Source organism: Phascolarctos cinereus, unplaced genomic scaffold, assembly GCF_003287225.1.
Source record: "Phascolarctos cinereus isolate Bilbo 61053 unplaced genomic scaffold, phaCin_HiC Scaffold_4;HRSCAF=312, whole genome shotgun sequence".
In the NCBI taxonomy this organism is placed as follows: Eukaryota; Metazoa; Chordata; class Mammalia; order Diprotodontia; family Phascolarctidae; genus Phascolarctos; species Phascolarctos cinereus.
In genome coordinates this window covers 398730024-398746287 of record NW_027555847.1, presented here as the reverse complement: position 1 = coordinate 398746287, position 16264 = coordinate 398730024, and the positions used below count along the sequence as shown (strand labels likewise).

General features: G+C 39.9%; 1 protein-coding gene across 3 annotated transcripts; it reads left to right on the top strand.

Annotated features, from left to right (window-relative positions):
* The first annotated feature begins 6120 nt into the window (after positions 1-6120).
* On the top strand, positions 6121-12769 carry IRX2 (iroquois homeobox 2). Of its 3 annotated transcripts, none has more exons than XM_020973923.2 (5): positions 6121-7049; positions 8722-9127; positions 9727-10407; positions 11359-11421; positions 12168-12769. In XM_020973923.2, the coding sequence occupies exons 1-4, from the start codon at positions 6810-6812 to the stop codon at positions 11400-11402; spliced, it is 1371 nt and encodes a 456-aa protein (XP_020829582.1). In that variant the 5' UTR covers positions 6121-6809; the 3' UTR covers positions 11403-11421; positions 12168-12769. The 3 variants fall into 3 exon arrangements, with proteins under 3 accessions (XP_020829582.1, XP_020829581.1, XP_020829580.1); XM_020973922.2 differs by having other exon boundaries at positions 6125-7049; positions 9697-10407; positions 11359-11425; XM_020973921.2 differs by having other exon boundaries at positions 6126-7049; positions 9697-10407.
* The last annotated feature ends 3495 nt before the right edge of the window (positions 12770-16264 follow it).

Here is a 16264-nt window from a genome sequence, read left to right as displayed (position 1 = left end):
TAGATCTCATACTAACTATGAAACGTTCTTTCCAATACACGTTGGCTGAGTACACAGTCCAGAGGCAAGGAAATGGCATTGACTGACTAGTTCCAGAGGAACTCACAGTGGGGGGAGGAGAGCAAAAACAGGAGACATTATTAGGGGAAGGGAGCCAGGGAAGGGAGAAAGGAAGGGGAGAGGAATTTGTCTTTTGGCCACTGAGACACAATAGTGGGAGGGAGTAATGAGGGGAATGAAAGTGGTAGGGTGGGTAATGGAGAGAGAGAGACAGAGACACAGAGACACAGAGAGAGAGAGACAGAGAGGAACTCTTTATATCTCAGAAGAAAGTTCAAGAAAAATGGAAAAGTCACAAACACCTTCTTTAACTGTTGTTTCAGTATAACCATTATATGGAGTGTTGAAAGGTTCCCCCCCCCTCCCCATTAAAGAAAACATTTAGAGGTAATGTGGCAGAAAAGAGAATTCAGTATAATGAAGAATTGAAATTGAGAATATGAAAACGCTTGAAGGGGAACAATTTTTGAATGCACATTTCTTAAGAGTTTTGAAGGCATAAGCCGTCTTGCCCTCAAGTCAATCCATTTTAAAATCACCTGCCTAAAATTAAAAACCAAAGTTCAAGTTGTTCTTGTTTGCACACATTTCACAACGTAGCCAAGGATGCATCTTTGCAAGCCAGCATTTAAGCATTGCATGGCTTTGAAGTGTGAGAGTACTTATACATGCATCTTATAGAAACATTGATGTTTTGTGAGGAAATGAAAATTTTCCCTAGAATATGTCTTTTGAAATTCTGCTGGGACTCCTGAATCAGACTTTAAAAATCACAATTTACCAAATTCATTTATCACTCGAAGTAAATTTTTAAAAAATTATACTTCTATCTTTGAACAGATTTTATTATATATGTATAATTAATTTTTGAGTGGAAAATTTTAAGCATCAGTAGATAACTTAAATGCTTATGTGGCATTTTATGTATACACACTGGCGTACACACACTAAGGTAAAAAGGAAATGGATTTAGTATTCAATTTGTGCTAAACATAGTTTAAATTATAGAAATCCTACTTTAGGCTTTCTAAAATATTTCTTTGACTGTTTATCTGTCTTTTTCTAACACACTCTATTATACAGAAGGGGAAAAGTTAAAGTAAAATGTGATATATGAAAAGCAATGTTATTGTCACTTAAAAGCATATATTCTACATTCAAAAGCAAATAGACCAAGTCACTACTTTTCTTTCTAAATTAATACACATACACACAAAGAATCCATCCACCAAAAATGAAAACTCGTGTTTCATAGAAGCTTATGGTATCTAACAATTCTCTTGGATATTCAAATAAAATAAAAAAATTGTAATGTGCTGTCACGTTGTATTAAAATATTGTTTTTCTTCTTTACTGAATTAAAATGGAATTAAAAATAAATTAGCAACGACCCAGTAGCTGAGTGACTCTAACTCCGTCCAATAATCCTCTTTTTTAATGTATATGTCAGGGGCTACCGCTAGGTAGTATTGTTATTAGAAATAATGACTAAAATATGAAAAAGAACCCAAGGGAAGAGACTTACATAAACAATTACGCTGCGAGTGTTGAAGAGCTTATGGGAAAAGTCATTGCCACAGCGCCCCCTCCCACACTCAGCCTGAACTAACATTTTATCCAGAAGATGGGGAGGAAGTGGATAGTTCCTCGGATAGTTCCTTGTTTCCCCTTCATGCGTCCACATGACCCAGGAAACCTCTAGGTATAAGTAATCAGTCTAGACTTTCTTCACCCAGAACATTTTTTTTCCCTTCTTTCTGGAGAAGATCCTCTTCAATCAAGCGAGCTTTACAAGTGTCTCTGAGTACCTTTGCTGCAGATGGATGGATCGCTAGTTTAAATTGAGAAGTTTGCATTGTTATTTAAAATGAATTGCCCAGTGTTTTGACAAGTAATTCGAAAATATGATAGTGTCGCTAGTTTTTAAATGCGTTTCAAACAGAAGAAGGAAAAAATGCATAACAAATAAGCAGGAAATCCACAAAATCCACGTGTTTTTTTTTCTTTCAAACAGCACATTTTTTTAAAAAATTATTACATATCTCTACTCTGCACCACAGTGAGTTATGTTTGGCTCAAACTCTGAACTGATGAAGTCTAATTAAAAAAAAAAAGACTCTATATCCGCAGAGCGATAAATGTGGGTATGCAAATACCTATACAGATTTCACTTACATAGCCAGTAAGAAATTCAGATTGCAACCCATTAGTACACTATTCTTGTAGTACCAGAAAGATCAAATCTGACTCCTAATTTTGTTTCCCTTCAAACTTTTCCCTCTAGTGATGTGAAGGACCTAACAACTTAAAAATGGCATTTTTCCCTCCCCCCCAGAACCAAACAAGTAAAAACTTGTCTTCCAAAGCCTTAATGGTCATGAGGTTAAAAGTCTAAATCTTATTTTCATCTGGTGTATTATTAATTACAGCCAGAGTTAACAAAGTTAAGAAGAACATTCAAAAGCAAATGCTACTTTAATCGAGGGGTAGTGCCCTGACATAGTGATTATATATTCAGATAACAATACAGTATGTAAGTTTTAATGTCTGTGTGTAGGCATTTTAATTTGCTACAGTTATTACCAATAAAAAGTGCATGTAGTACTATTCTACTGTTTAATAGTGCAAGGTAGACGATTTTTATTATTGACAAGCAGGACTAATGAAAATTTAGATTTCAATGAGGGAGCAAAATTGCTGGGGGGGAAATGCCCCGCAAACATCTTCAAATCCAGAAGCAGTGAACTACGGAGAAATAAGAGGGATATATAATGATAAATGCTAGTCTAAAGTGAGAAATAGTATTGAGTCAGTGAAATTGTCCTGTTACATTTAATTGACGTCAGCATAGACTTTATTTTCCAGAGCATATTCTCTTAATTCAAATGGGAAGTGTTTCTATAATAATTCAGGGTTCTCTCTTCTTCCAATGGCAGAGATCATGCCTTTCTGAAGCCATACAAAACATGCAAATCAAACCAAAGCAGGAACTTGTCTTTTGAAATGGAAATATCATACTCCATTAATCTCTTATGGCAAAAATTAGCCCTTTTTTGCATTTAAGTTATTATTTTTGGAAATGAGCCAAAACATACTACTAATCTAATATATTATTTGTATTTGTTAACTATTCTGGTTTTTTTTTCCATTTTCAGCATTTTGTCAGAGGATTTTTTTTTCGCCAAGAAATGCAAAAAAAAAATAAAAAGAAAGTAATAAATCCCTTTAATTGTGAACTATATATGGCAAACAGGGCATGCTTTCCTTCTATGTGTAATAATTTACCCCAAGTGTCTTCTCTGAACTCAATTACAGAGTATAAGCATGGGATCCCGGTATTTGTTTAAAGCTCTCTCCCCGGGTCATAACTGTAGCATTCATTTAATAGTATTAATCCCCTGTTATAATGTAAACAAAACGACCGCTGTATTCCCAAACTGAATTGCACCACTAATTATTAAACAGGAGGCACTAAAAGCAATCCATTCTCCTAGACAAATACTTACCTACATCACCTATGCTGGGGGGTGGGGGCGGGAGAAAGGACGTCCTTTCCTAAATTTAAAAAAAAAATGCGAAAGCAAAACTGCAGTTTGCAACTTGTTCAGTCTGACTGAGGGGGGAAAAATCAAGTTTGACTTTATGATGTGATAATTAATATTGCATTCCCCAACCCCCAGCTGCTGCAGCTGTAAAGCACACCACCAAACGCATAAAAGTCAGTATGAGAAACACAGCAATGTTCTATTCAGATGCAACCGCCTGATATCGATTATTTCATATAACTTTTTAAATATGAATGTGCATTATAAAAGCTCTGGAGTTTGTGGGTCCTGTTTCCTTGTGCACTCAGAATATACATACATATCTCCACGAGTAGCCAAATAGTGAGGTGAGGGAGGGGGAGAGGGAAAATGAAGGAAAGATGCATAAGAGCCTTTTTCTGCAAACCACTAGGACGTGTTGGCCGTTTATTTAGTCTAACTTTCTCTCATATTTGAGCTCTTTAAGAGTATAGGTCTCGAATTAATGAAGAATACCTGTTGGTGTGAGACCCTCACCCCTCACCCCTCCTCTAAGGATTGCCTCTCCTACAGGCCATCTGATAGATGTGTACATTAATGAACTCTCTGTCTGGTAGCCAGATTTCTTCTTTCTCTACCAATGCTGAGAAAAGTGGAGAGAAGGTACAGGGCTGGGGTCGGAATAGGTGGAGAAGGGATGTGGTTCTATGAAGAACAAAAATCACTTTGGGCTACAATATTGTCTGTAACTGAACCTTAGTGGAGACTCATCTGGTTAACTGTAATATCTTCGGGTTCTAAAAAAGCAACCCCCTCTATTAGGAAGGTCATTAAACCCTGCCATTCCACCGGTATCGTTTTATTAGAGTTGTGTATAATGGATTAAAAATAAACTACCTTTGCTAACTAACAAATTTGTCAGATGTTTCCATCATAAGTTCCTGTCGGCTCCTAATAAATTCCCCAAAGTTCCTTGATTTGATTTATTGCGAGGTTTTTTTTTTTGGTCAAGCTAATCATAATTATCCAGAGTATTTGCACAAATAGACAAATACCTACGCTGCCCGTACACTTTTTTTAAAAAAGGCGTTTTGCTTGGTAAAATAGAGGGAAATACTCCCTAGCCAAAGTATCGAAGAAGAGACTTATTGATTCATTAGAACACACACACACACACACACACACACACACACACACACACACACACACGGTAAATGCTAACTTAAAACAACACATGGGCTAAATTCTAGACTTTAATTTTCTGCATAAATGGAATGAGACTACTTTTTTGAAAGCTCTTAAACAGTTCATTAAAACCTTAGAGTTTAAATAAATACTTGGGAATGTAACTGGGGATTTAGAACCTAGAGTGATAAATTAGGGGCCTCCATGGAAGCGGTGAATACATTACAAGGAGGGAAGGCTTGGGAGTGTGGAGAAGAGAGACGAGAACCGGGGAAACATCCATGGCTTGTACATGCAAGGGTGGAATACACAGCTATGCATTCTTCACCACAGTGAAAGCTTGGAAAGAAATAGATTTAATATCCATCAGGTTAATATTCAAATAAAAGGAAAACGGCTAGTCAGAAGTGGGAGCACAAAGTGAAAAGCAAAGCGTGCATCTGCTGCAATCTGGAGAAGTTAAATATAAAACACTGGAAGTCACCCCCCTTGTTAAGCAAATTAAAAAAAAATACTGGTCCAAACGCAATTAACCACATCCTCTCAGCAGCCTACTCCCACAAGTGAATTCTCCTCAATCAGGTTACTCTAGATTAGAACCTAGGGATGTCCGTCCCATAGTCCGTCAAGAACACAGAGATTCCTTGCCTTTCTACCCTCTTCGCTTTTCCACAGGTAAGAGAATAATTATGTGCTAAATATTTTAATTGATCTTCCTTGAAACTGAATTACTTCGCAGTCACCTGGGCCTTCTTTCAAAGCTCTGCAAATAAACTCGGAAGTGCCCTGAATAAAAAATCTTAAAACTAGAATTCCTTATGACTAATTAAGAAAATCCTTCCATATTTGAATGGCGTTGGGACAGTAGTTACGCCTCAAAGTGGAATTAGAAAGTTGGGCTACAGCTACCGTGAGGCGGGGGGAAAGGGAAGAAAAATCCCCCGACTGTTTTTGTCAACACGCAAGGACAGGCCGAGTTTCTACCCCTTCCCCCTTTTATCCTAAACTGTGACAATATAAGGGCGCGCGCGCCGAGAGAGGGAGGGAGGGAAAGAGAGAGGGAGGGAAAGGGGAGAGAGAGAGAGGGACACAGAGAGGGAGGGGGAGACAGACAGACACAGACAGACAGAAGGAGAGAGGGGTGTGTGTGTGTGTGTGTGTGTGTGTGTGTGTGTGTGTGTGTGTGTCGCGCGCAACCGAGCGCAGGAGTCCGGAGTGGCTGGCTGTTCAGCAGTATCATCCCTTGGCTTCAGCAGTGTGTTCCCTGGCAGACAGAGAGGGTGGCTTGCATTACAAAAGCCTGCGCTTCCCTCCCTCCCCTGTCTGTGAGAGGCGAAGGCGAGAGGAGGAGGAGGGGGGCGGGTCCGTCTGAATATGCAGATAAGCCGCCGTGACGGACAGCTCCGTTTTCCAATGTCCCTCAGAAACTCGAGCGCTCCTTCCCTCAACTCTTCAGTTCAGACTCTCTATACTTCCCCCAAAATACAGACTTGCAGGCGCTGGGGGAGCTGGCTGTGGCTGAGAAAGAGCTCCATATGCAGCAGCAGCCGCAGCCGCAGCCGCAGCCGCAGCCACTTTCCTGATTCCGGGGGCTCTTTCTCCTTCTCGCCCTTTCTTCCACTCTCTCTTTCCGTCTTTCTTTCTGTCTTTTTCTTTTAATCCCCTTCTCCCCCCCTTCCCCCCTCCCTTCCTCCCCCCCTCCCCCCCTCACTCTCACTTCTCCAGATGCACTTCTCGTCCTGGTTAGTTTTCTGATCAGATTGATTTATTTCTACTTTCTGCCCTTCATCTTCTTCTCTCCCCCACCCCCACCCACCCCCACTCTTATTCCCTGCTGATCATTCTTCTTATTTTCTCTTGGGTGGGTGGATGGGGGGGGACATATAACAATTCTTAATTCTCTGCATAACTATATACAGACCGAGCCAACAGGGGAAAGGTAAGAGAGGGAGCAAGCAGCAGCAGCAGCCGCCGCGGCAGAAGCAGAGCCAGGGCCGGTGACCCCCTCGCCCCCTCCCTGCTCCTGTGCACGCCTAAGCCATGTCTTATCCTCAGGGTTACCTCTACCAGCCCCCCGGTTCTCTGGCTCTTTATTCTTGCCCAGCTTACGGGGCTTCGGCGCTGGCGGCGCCAAGGAGCGAGGAGCTGGCCAGGTCTTCTTCAGGCTCGGCGTTCAGTCCGTACCCTGGATCTGCGGCTTTCACCGCGCAGGCTGCGACCGGCTTCACCAGCCCACTTCAGTACTCTACAGACCCCGCCACGGGATTCCCTTCCTACATGGTAACTACTGCGGAGATGCCTCGGCCTTTCCCCGCATTTTCTCTTCCTCTTCCTCGTCCTGGTTCATTACTTGCTGCTTTTACCCTCATTTTCATCCCCATCCTCATCTCTGTCCAGTATCAGATGATCTACAGACGCTATTTACCTTACAAAGACCACAATCGTAAGGTAACGCAGGAGACAGAGAGAGAGAGAGAGAGAGAGAGAGAGAGAGAGGAGAGAGAGAGAGAGAGAGAGAGAGAGAGAGAGAGAGAGAGAGACTGCTTATTAGTTTCAAGCGTCAGCTTTAAGGGCGAGCAGAAAAAATAACAGAAGAGGAGATGGGTAGATTATGCTTTTACTTCGCTTCTCAGGTCGGAAGTCATCTGCCAACGCTCAGACCTTCCCCTTTAATCCACTCTACTTTCCTGCACTAAGTTCATTCTTTCATTTTATTGTATAAAAGAATATAGATTGAGCAATTAAGTGCACTCTGGATGTTGGAGAGTTTGTGTGTGTGTGTGTGTGAGTGTGTGGGTGTGTTTGCATATGAGAGAGAGAGCGAGAGAGAGAGAGAGAGAGAGAGAGAGAGAGAGCGAGAGAGCGTTTGTGTATGTATGTATGTTTTTAGTCCGCTGCTGAGCGGACCTTAGGGTCGTCCTCCCCGTGCGGTTTTTATTTACTTTCAATGCTTTTGTGCTAATGGTCTAACTGGATTTTAAGGGATGAAAAGGCGCATCTGTTTGCTATCTGTGTGCTCCGCTCCCACACAAGACCGTTGAGGAGTCTGCAGCTTCAGATTTCACTGTTGACATGGCAATCCTTTTTAAAAAGAAAGAAAAAAAATAAATAAAATCTCTAATATAAGGGATGTTTTCAGAATTTGTTTTTGTCTTTATCTCCCTGCCTAATTGTACAACCTTATTCTTTTAAAAATACTTGAGATAAATTGTATTACCATCTATCTTGATACGAAATCAATCCCTCCTTGGACTTTCTGGTTCTGCAACTGTGGTGGCTAAGTCCCGGGAAGTTGAAAAGTATTTCTGGCTATTAAGGCCATTAAGTAAAATTGCGATTGTTATTCGCCACACCCTCAGTGGAATTCCTAGATGTGCTGACAAGTTATCAAGTTCCACTACAATATCTGCAACTTTCTAGAATTCGGAACGTTTAAATAACCGCAATTTAAACGTTAAAGGGCGAGTTAAAATGCTAATTACATCACATTTGAACAATTTGAAACGGTGCATATCTTCTGATTTGCAAATTGGATTTGCAATGCATTAGTGCAGTGAATTGCTAAGTGGTGGCTTTGTTGTGTTTTTCTATGGCTAAAAGGGGGGGTGAGAAAGTACTGTGGGGTGAAGCATCATTTGAACCTTGGAGTGAAATTTAGATATCAAGAAACTACCTGTAGGCTTACTGCCCTCCCCAAGGCTGTGTGATTCGAAAGTGATTTGGGGAACGTATTTAATTTCAAGAAAGTGAAATGTCTGGAGATAGGCATTTTTCGATGACTAAAAATGCAACCGTTGGCCATTTGGGCTGGGTGTGGGGGTCAGTTTTCGATACTGAAATATGAATTGGAGATTAGAAATCTAAGAGAAAATTGAGATCACTTCCGCCTTTTAAAAAAATATTTACTAATAACCATAACAAATTGCTCACTCCCTACGGTTTTCTCTTCCAGGGCTCACCTTATGATGCTCATACGACAGGCATGACGGGGGCTATCAGCTACCATCCTTATGGCAGTCCCGCTTATCCTTATCAGCTGAATGACCCGGCTTACAGAAAAAATGCCACCCGAGATGCCACCGCCACCCTGAAGGCCTGGCTGCAAGAGCATCGCAAAAACCCTTACCCCACTAAAGGGGAGAAGATTATGCTGGCCATCATCACCAAGATGACCCTCACCCAAGTTTCCACCTGGTTCGCCAACGCCCGCCGGAGACTCAAGAAGGAGAATAAGATGACCTGGGCTCCCCGGAACAAAAGCGAAGACGAGGACGAAGACGAAGGGGACGGGGCCAGAAGTAAAGAAGAAAATTCAGACAAGGTGCAGGAGAGCAACGAAACGTCAGCTGAGGACGAAGGTCAGTAAGTCAGAGTAGAGCTCTCTCCCGCTCAGAGGTTCGGGAAAGTCCGACATTCCTGGAGGTTGTGTGGAGGGAGTGTGTACTGGAGTACTCCAAACTGTGAAGTTGTTTCTGCAGTTATTCCAATCCAAAGGGTGAAAATAGTTGAGTGTTTTGGTTTTTTTTTTGGGGGGGGGCCTACCTACACACCATCTTCTTTACCCCGCCCTCACTCTTCCCATCTTGGCAATTTTAAACCACACAGATAAGAGTCTTTACCTTTAACAGATAATATTGACGCGCTTGGGTTTTCTACTGCCGAGACGGGCACTTAAGGGTATTTCATTTGGTTTATAAGGCCAACCACCCTTCAGCACGTGGCAGCCCTTGGGAGAAGGAGGGGGGTGGTCTGTGTGTCGGGGGGAGGGTTATGTGTATCACTGTTGTTCAAAGCAGACCGGCCTGTTTACAAGTAATGTTGTGCAGCTGTGGGGGGAGCAGTCCGGTGCGTGTGAGCTCTCTCCCTTTAGACATCATGGTGTAAATAACTGACTGCCCTTGTTTTGTCTGGCCCTGGCTCTTCTCAGGGATCAGCTTGCACGTCGATTCGCTTACAGACCACTCCTGTTCAGCCGAGTCAGACGGAGAGAAGTTGCCCTGCAGGGCAGGAGACACCCTGTGCGAGTCGGGCTCCGAGTCGAAGGACAAGTACGATGACATCGAGGATGACGACGAGGAGGACGAGGAAGGGGACCGAGACCTCCCCCCGACGAAGCCGGTGACCTCCTCGCCCCTCACGGGCGTGGAAGCTCCTCTCTTGAGCCACCCCCACGAAGACGCTTCCCGGAACTCCAACAAAACGACTTTGGATAATAGGATTTCCCCGAGCTCCCAAACCCAGGCCATCAAACCCAAGCTGTGGTCTCTTGCAGAAATCGCCACCTCGGACCTTAAGCATCAGAGCATGGGGCAAAGCTGTCCCCCACCTGCTTTGACTTCGGCTACCCCTTCCTCCACGTCCCACACTAGTTCGGCTTATTCCCCTTCTTCCCTCCTCGGAAGACATATTTATTACACTTCGCCCTTTTACAGCAACTACACAAACTATGGAAACTTTAACGCTCTTCAGAGCCAGGGGATCCTGAGGTATAACTCAGCAGCAGTGGCTTCAAACGAGGGATTGAGTCAGACTGTGTTAAATACTAGCTCTGTTCCCAAGCAGAGCAGTGACTCTTTGAAAACGAGCACTAACCAGCTGGAGCCACATTACAGGCCCTCTAGTTATGAGCCTAAGAAAGGTAGGTGAATGATTGCTTCTTTCTTTTCCTGCTAAAGGCAAAATAACTTCTGGAGAAAAATACATACACAAGCTCTTCCTTAGTTAAAGAACGCTAACATAAAGAGTGTGTGTGTGTGTGTGTGTGTTGGGGGATTTGGGGTGGGAAAGGGAGGAAGGACCAAAGCAGATTGAGATCTGTGGTCCTGTGAAATGAGGTCACATAAAGGAACCTCTCCTCCTAAGGGTGGGAAAGAAAACTGGTAAGATTCACCATTCATTTGATCTTAAAGATTGTTTTAAAAGGTGTGCATTTTCAAATCTCTCACCAGATCTGGTTGAAATAAGAAAATGAAAATATTCTCAGCCTGTTTTCTGAAATCACCTCAGCTGTTTTTTGCAAGTTCCAGGGGTGACAAGTTAGAACGAAATGCAAATTAAACTTAGAGCCCCTGGGCAGTCACTGTTTTACATTTAGCCTTTTGTGTGTTTTGATTGGTAAAAACAGAATCGTTCTGGCTTTCCACTGACTAGTTTAAGATCATTTTCTGCTCTAGTTTTGTCCTGAAGGAGATAAACAATAATACTTACTCTCAGAAACCTGGAGGAAACGAACCTTTAAACTTTAAAACAAAACGAAACAAAAACAAAAACCTCTTCCCTTCTCTCCTTTTATAACTAAATCGTCTTCCTTTCTCTCCTCTTTTTCCCATCTCCCATCTATTCAGAAACCTTAGAATAAGTGTCTTGGACTTTCTTTTTCTTTTTCTTTTTTAACGGACTTTAAGAGAAAAATGAAATTTGGAAGACGTTGAAATTTACTCAAACTTTCAAGGTGATTTTAATGATAAGATAGAGCAGTCTTCCAAACTGCATAAGTCTGTATCTGGAGCGACTGTGAGATTTGGTATACACTGTATAATCTAGTTAGCTGGCTGTGTCCTGTGACTAACTGACAGTTCTATTTTGACAGATTCCACTGAAGTCTGCACAGTAGGAGTACAACCCTACCTATAGAAGTGCAATCAGACAGAATGTGAGTAAGTGGGAACATTTTCTATTACACTGATCATTTGGGATCTGATCCAAGACATATTGCGCAGCTGTAAACTTGCTTAATGTTTATTTCTTGCTTCATTACATGGAGTTTGATTGCAAAGTATTATGCTCTTTTCTGGTATTCTTTCCCCCACTTAGGAGAGGGGAGAGTCACTATAGATTTCCTTTATTTTTCCAATTCTATTTGAAGGATCACATCCTTCAACAGCAAAAAAAATGTATATGTGTAATATGCACATGCAAACAATTTTTTATTTAAAAAATGTATTAATTGCAACTGTGGTTTTACTTTACATCCTTAAAATGACAAGGGATTCATTAATTATTTAAAATCCACATAATTTTCATAAAATCCTAAAAATAAGCATGGCTGGTTTGATTAGAGAAGCATTGCTGAAACTTCCCATATCAAGTAACTTTTATAGATGATAGTTACATAGTAAAACTGAAGAAAACCCAGGAATAAGGTTTCAGTGAGCATATCCAGGAATGTGTCCAGATGGAGTAGATATTATATTGTATGTTACCTTATTCATAGCAGCATCTAAAAAAAATATTCTATGTTTGCCTGAATGATAGACAATAGTTTTTATGTTTGGAGTCTTTTATGAAGAAAACAAAGAGGATGAAACTTTTTTAGAATGCCTATTTTTTTTTCTAATTTAACGGTACAAGTTGTAACTGAAGGATTTTGGATGATTTGGTTTTTTCCTTGGTCCACAGGTAGGTGTCACAATTGCTTTGAAAAAAAGTCAGCAAGCCATCATCTCTCCCTGAGCTAATATATAGAACAAATCTCTAAATCTGGAATCACATCTTGTGCCACTGTATAAAAGAAGAACCCACAGAGCACTATTAAATCTACAGACTCTAATTCTTAAAAACAGAATTTTGTTGGACATATGTGAGTTTGTTGGTCTAGTATAGTTTCCCCAATGTATGTGTGACTTTTGAAAACAATCTGTTTTTCTCAGGATATCTTGAATTGATCACTTCATTGCCACGGTATATATTCTCTAGGTGTGATAGGATTTACTGTAAAATTTATTTGTAAAAGATGTACACAGTAGAGATAATAAAATGTGATTGAAGAACTTGAGTACTTAAAAAAGTGGAAACAAATTTGATATTTATTTTTGTAATGATATAAAGCTTCTAGTAATTTATGCAAGTTGTATTGCAATGGAATCCGATCTTTTTGTAAATAAATTCTGCCTGGTTTTTATTTGAAACGTTGATGGTTATACAATCTTTGTTGGTTGTCTAACAAGAATTCTTTACTAATTTATATCTTTAATTGTAAATAAAAACAGACTAGTCTGCAACTATGGTGTTTTGGGTTCATTTTTCCTAAAAGAATAATTTGGTTGAGACAGCAGTGATGAAATTGACTACAGAAGTCACTGCATTTTATATTTTTTGCTATTCTAGATAAAGTATGGGGTTTAAACTTGACCCTTACAAAAATGCTTTTTGGTAGATGAACCACATATATACATATTGTATATATTTAATATGTATACACAAATTTATTGCCAGTGAAAGAATATGGAGTAATTTTTAGTCATATAAATTCCATTCCCCCAGCATAAAAGAGTGTTCTTTCTTCTTGGTATTATAAAGGTGATTATTTTTTTAAAAAATATCTTTCCTATGATTGATCATAGAATCACAACGTATTTATTTCTGGTTCAAGCTTACATTTTATCTCCTAGGTAAACAAAATTGGGAGAAGAGACAATAATCTTGATAATCTAGGCTCATACACAAGGAAATAAAAGCAACTGAGGGGAAAAATGTTTTTTAAGCCTAAATTGTCCAAAGTGGTTATCTCCATTAATCACATTCCCTAGATAATTGCTTAACTCTTTTTTTTAATCTGTCCACATAGACAGAGTATAAGAATCTTGCAGAAGTGTAAAATTGTCTATTCAATAACTCTCCCCACTCCCACTCCCTCCCCTCCCCCTTTAACCCTCAAAAGTTAAAACAACTTGATCTTTTGCCCCCCCCCTTTTTGTGTACCACATTCCAAATCATATAAACCATATCTGAAATTTGTAGTCAAGTAACATATTTTCCTAGATTAGAATCATAAAGGAACCAAATATATCACTTTAATTTTCAGCAAAATTATATGAATCTCAATATAATATAATTTCAGAAAAGAAATGAACAATCATTTATTTCTTCCCCAAAGATAAATTGAGTGAATATAACTTACGGTTATAAAACAAGAATAATGGCTTCTTAGATTGCCCTTTAATCAATCATACACTTATTTTTCAAGAGGCTCATCTATATTTTATTCCATGATTAATAATGTTCCAGCGTGAGAGCATTATTGGATCCCAGCGGGGGAGATCCTAGATGCTTTTAGCTGCTTTGGAATGGTCAGTTGGGGTTCATTATGGGCTGATATTGAACAATTTATAAAATCTTGTCTAAACATCTGCCAGCTCAGATAGGCCGACGTGTCTGAAGATGGGAAATTGCTGGACCAGTTGATATTGACAAACGGATCTCTCTCCAGTGGCTTTTTGTTCAGTGAAAATTAGTGGCCTCTTGCTCAGGTCTTGTTAGAAAGGGGCATTTGAAAGTGATCTTAGATACTTCAGGCATCAGCCTGGGGAATGTTAACTGGATAAAGAGCCATTCTAGTCATGAGTTAGAAAAATATATTTTGTTTGTGCAAAGAAGAAAGGCTGGGTTTTTCTTTCCTTATTTCCTTCTCTTTTTTCTTATCCCTTGTTATGTTATTTATTAGATTAAAAAATGTTATTATTTGGGGAAAAGACAATTAAGTTGATCTTTTAGAAGGAGGAAGAAAAACAGACTCCTTTTTTCATACTTAGTGACAGAGAAATGGAAATGATTTAGTGTGGTCTGTGCATTGGAGAAGAAAGATCTTCACATGGAAAGCAAGGCTTCTTTCATAAACCCCTGATGGGTACTGTCTTTCTGTAAAAGTTGTTGTGATTTGAACCACAAAAAGAATCAGTTTCTTGCTTTTTAACCTACAATCTTTTGGTATAGGGGGTGGGGTGGGGTGGGGAATAAGGCATTGACTCTCAGAGTACAGCGGATATTTTGGTTTTTATCTCTGAACTTCAGTAGCTTTCTGAGAAGAATTAATTTCCTCCCCCCACTCCCAGCACTTTCTCACTAAATAATTGGATACTGAATTTTATTCTTGTGATACAAATTTAATAAATGGCTACAGGATTAAAATTATTGGCATTGTCGCAATTTTATATATAGAAATAGTAATAAAATATTTTCCCAAATTCAGCTTCTACCTTAGAAATTTTCCAATATCAAATTTGTTATGAAATATTGTTCCCCTCCCTTCCCCACCTCAAAGCTAGAAATCCTGTAGGCAATATCTCACCTTAGCCATATAGTGCCAAATGTATTTTAAAAAAATCCTTCTTAGTTTTAACTTAGAAATTAAAGCCTCTCCTTATTACCCACACCCTATTTGGAAAAATACTTTTCCCTCCTTTGCTCTCCTGCCTGTGTATACACATGTTTCCAGGTTCTCTTGCACATTTCAATTCCTGAAAACCAAAAGCAAGGTTAGAGATTAGGAAAGGTCAATATACTTATTTGATGTTTATATACCCAAAGAATTATAAAAGATTTCTATAATTTACCTATTCTTGCTAGCAGTTAGACCTGGATTTCTTTCTGGAAAGGAAAGTAGAAAGAATTGGAGAACTTGCCTATAAATACACACTGGAAATGTAAAACATAAAGAGTGTTTTTTTAAAATCACTTCCTCTGAGAAATTAATGTGATTTATGAAATCTAGATTAGGCAAATAATCTAGAAAGGGGGGAAAGAAAAGAAATAAAGAGGGAGAGGCAGAAAAAGCATTTGAGAAGTTAATTGATATGACTGTTTTTATTCTCTCTTGGTCTTAATCACAGAAATTAAGAGACAGAGAGAAGCATCAGTGTTTGCAGTTGTTGGAGGTGGGAAGTGATTAATCCAGAAAGGAGAAATGAAGACGTGTGGACCATAAAGAAAAAAAAAAACACTTTTATATACATTTTGTTTCCTATGTATGCTAACCCACCCGCTGAGGATTAAGACCTCAAGCCCCTTTCTTCCTTTCTCTTCCCAACTTTCCTCCCCAACCCTTTGCACTAAGAGTGCCTGTCTTTGGAACTGCCAAGATAAACCCTCTCATCTCCAGGGCCAGAGGTTTCATTAGAGCTGATATATCGAAATTCAAGCTTTAATCTCAGGTGGGATCCCTGGGGAACTGGAGCTGTTGTCAAATAGGACCAGAGGCGCTTTCCACTTCGGCCGGCTCAGGCTGTGCCTTTCCTTGCTCCCTTCAAATGTCAACATTTGTTCTCAATAAAAGAGTTATTGTTTCTGTAAAGCTGCTCACCAACTGCCTTTGAAACTTGAAAAGAACTTTATCCACCTTTGTCTGATTGGAGCTGGGAAAGGGAGAGGAAGGGAAGACCAGAGACAGACTGAGTTCTGCACTGCTGTGGAAAGCAGACTCAGCCCTGGTGTAGCTCAGCTACGATACTGGGGCTGGAGGCACGCAGTTGATTCTAGTACATACCTGCACAGTTGAAAAGTGAGACATCTCTTTATTCTGGAGAATTAAAACAAGGGTCTGGAATAGCCTCACTTTTTTTCTCCCTCTTCATCATATTTGTGTATCAGATAGGTGGAGACTTTCCTAACAAGAAAGAAGAAAGTGCAATTAGTTGTTCTTTAATGTTCATGTTTCTTCAAAGAAATTGGATGTTTTAGAGGAACAATTTCTATATATAGAAAATAAAGTGTGTCCTTTG

Coding starts and splice junctions, on each gene's coding strand:
- IRX2 (XM_020973922.2), top strand. CDS start 6,810: ATGTCTTATCCTCAGGGTTACCTCTACCAGCCCCCCGGTTCTCTGGCT. Junction 7,050..8,721: donor CGGGATTCCCTTCCTACATG/GTAACTACTGCG, acceptor TTTCTCTTCCAG/GGCTCACCTTATGATGCTCA. Junction 10,408..11,358: donor TAGTTATGAGCCTAAGAAAG/GTAGGTGAATGA, acceptor CTATTTTGACAG/ATTCCACTGAAGTCTGCACA.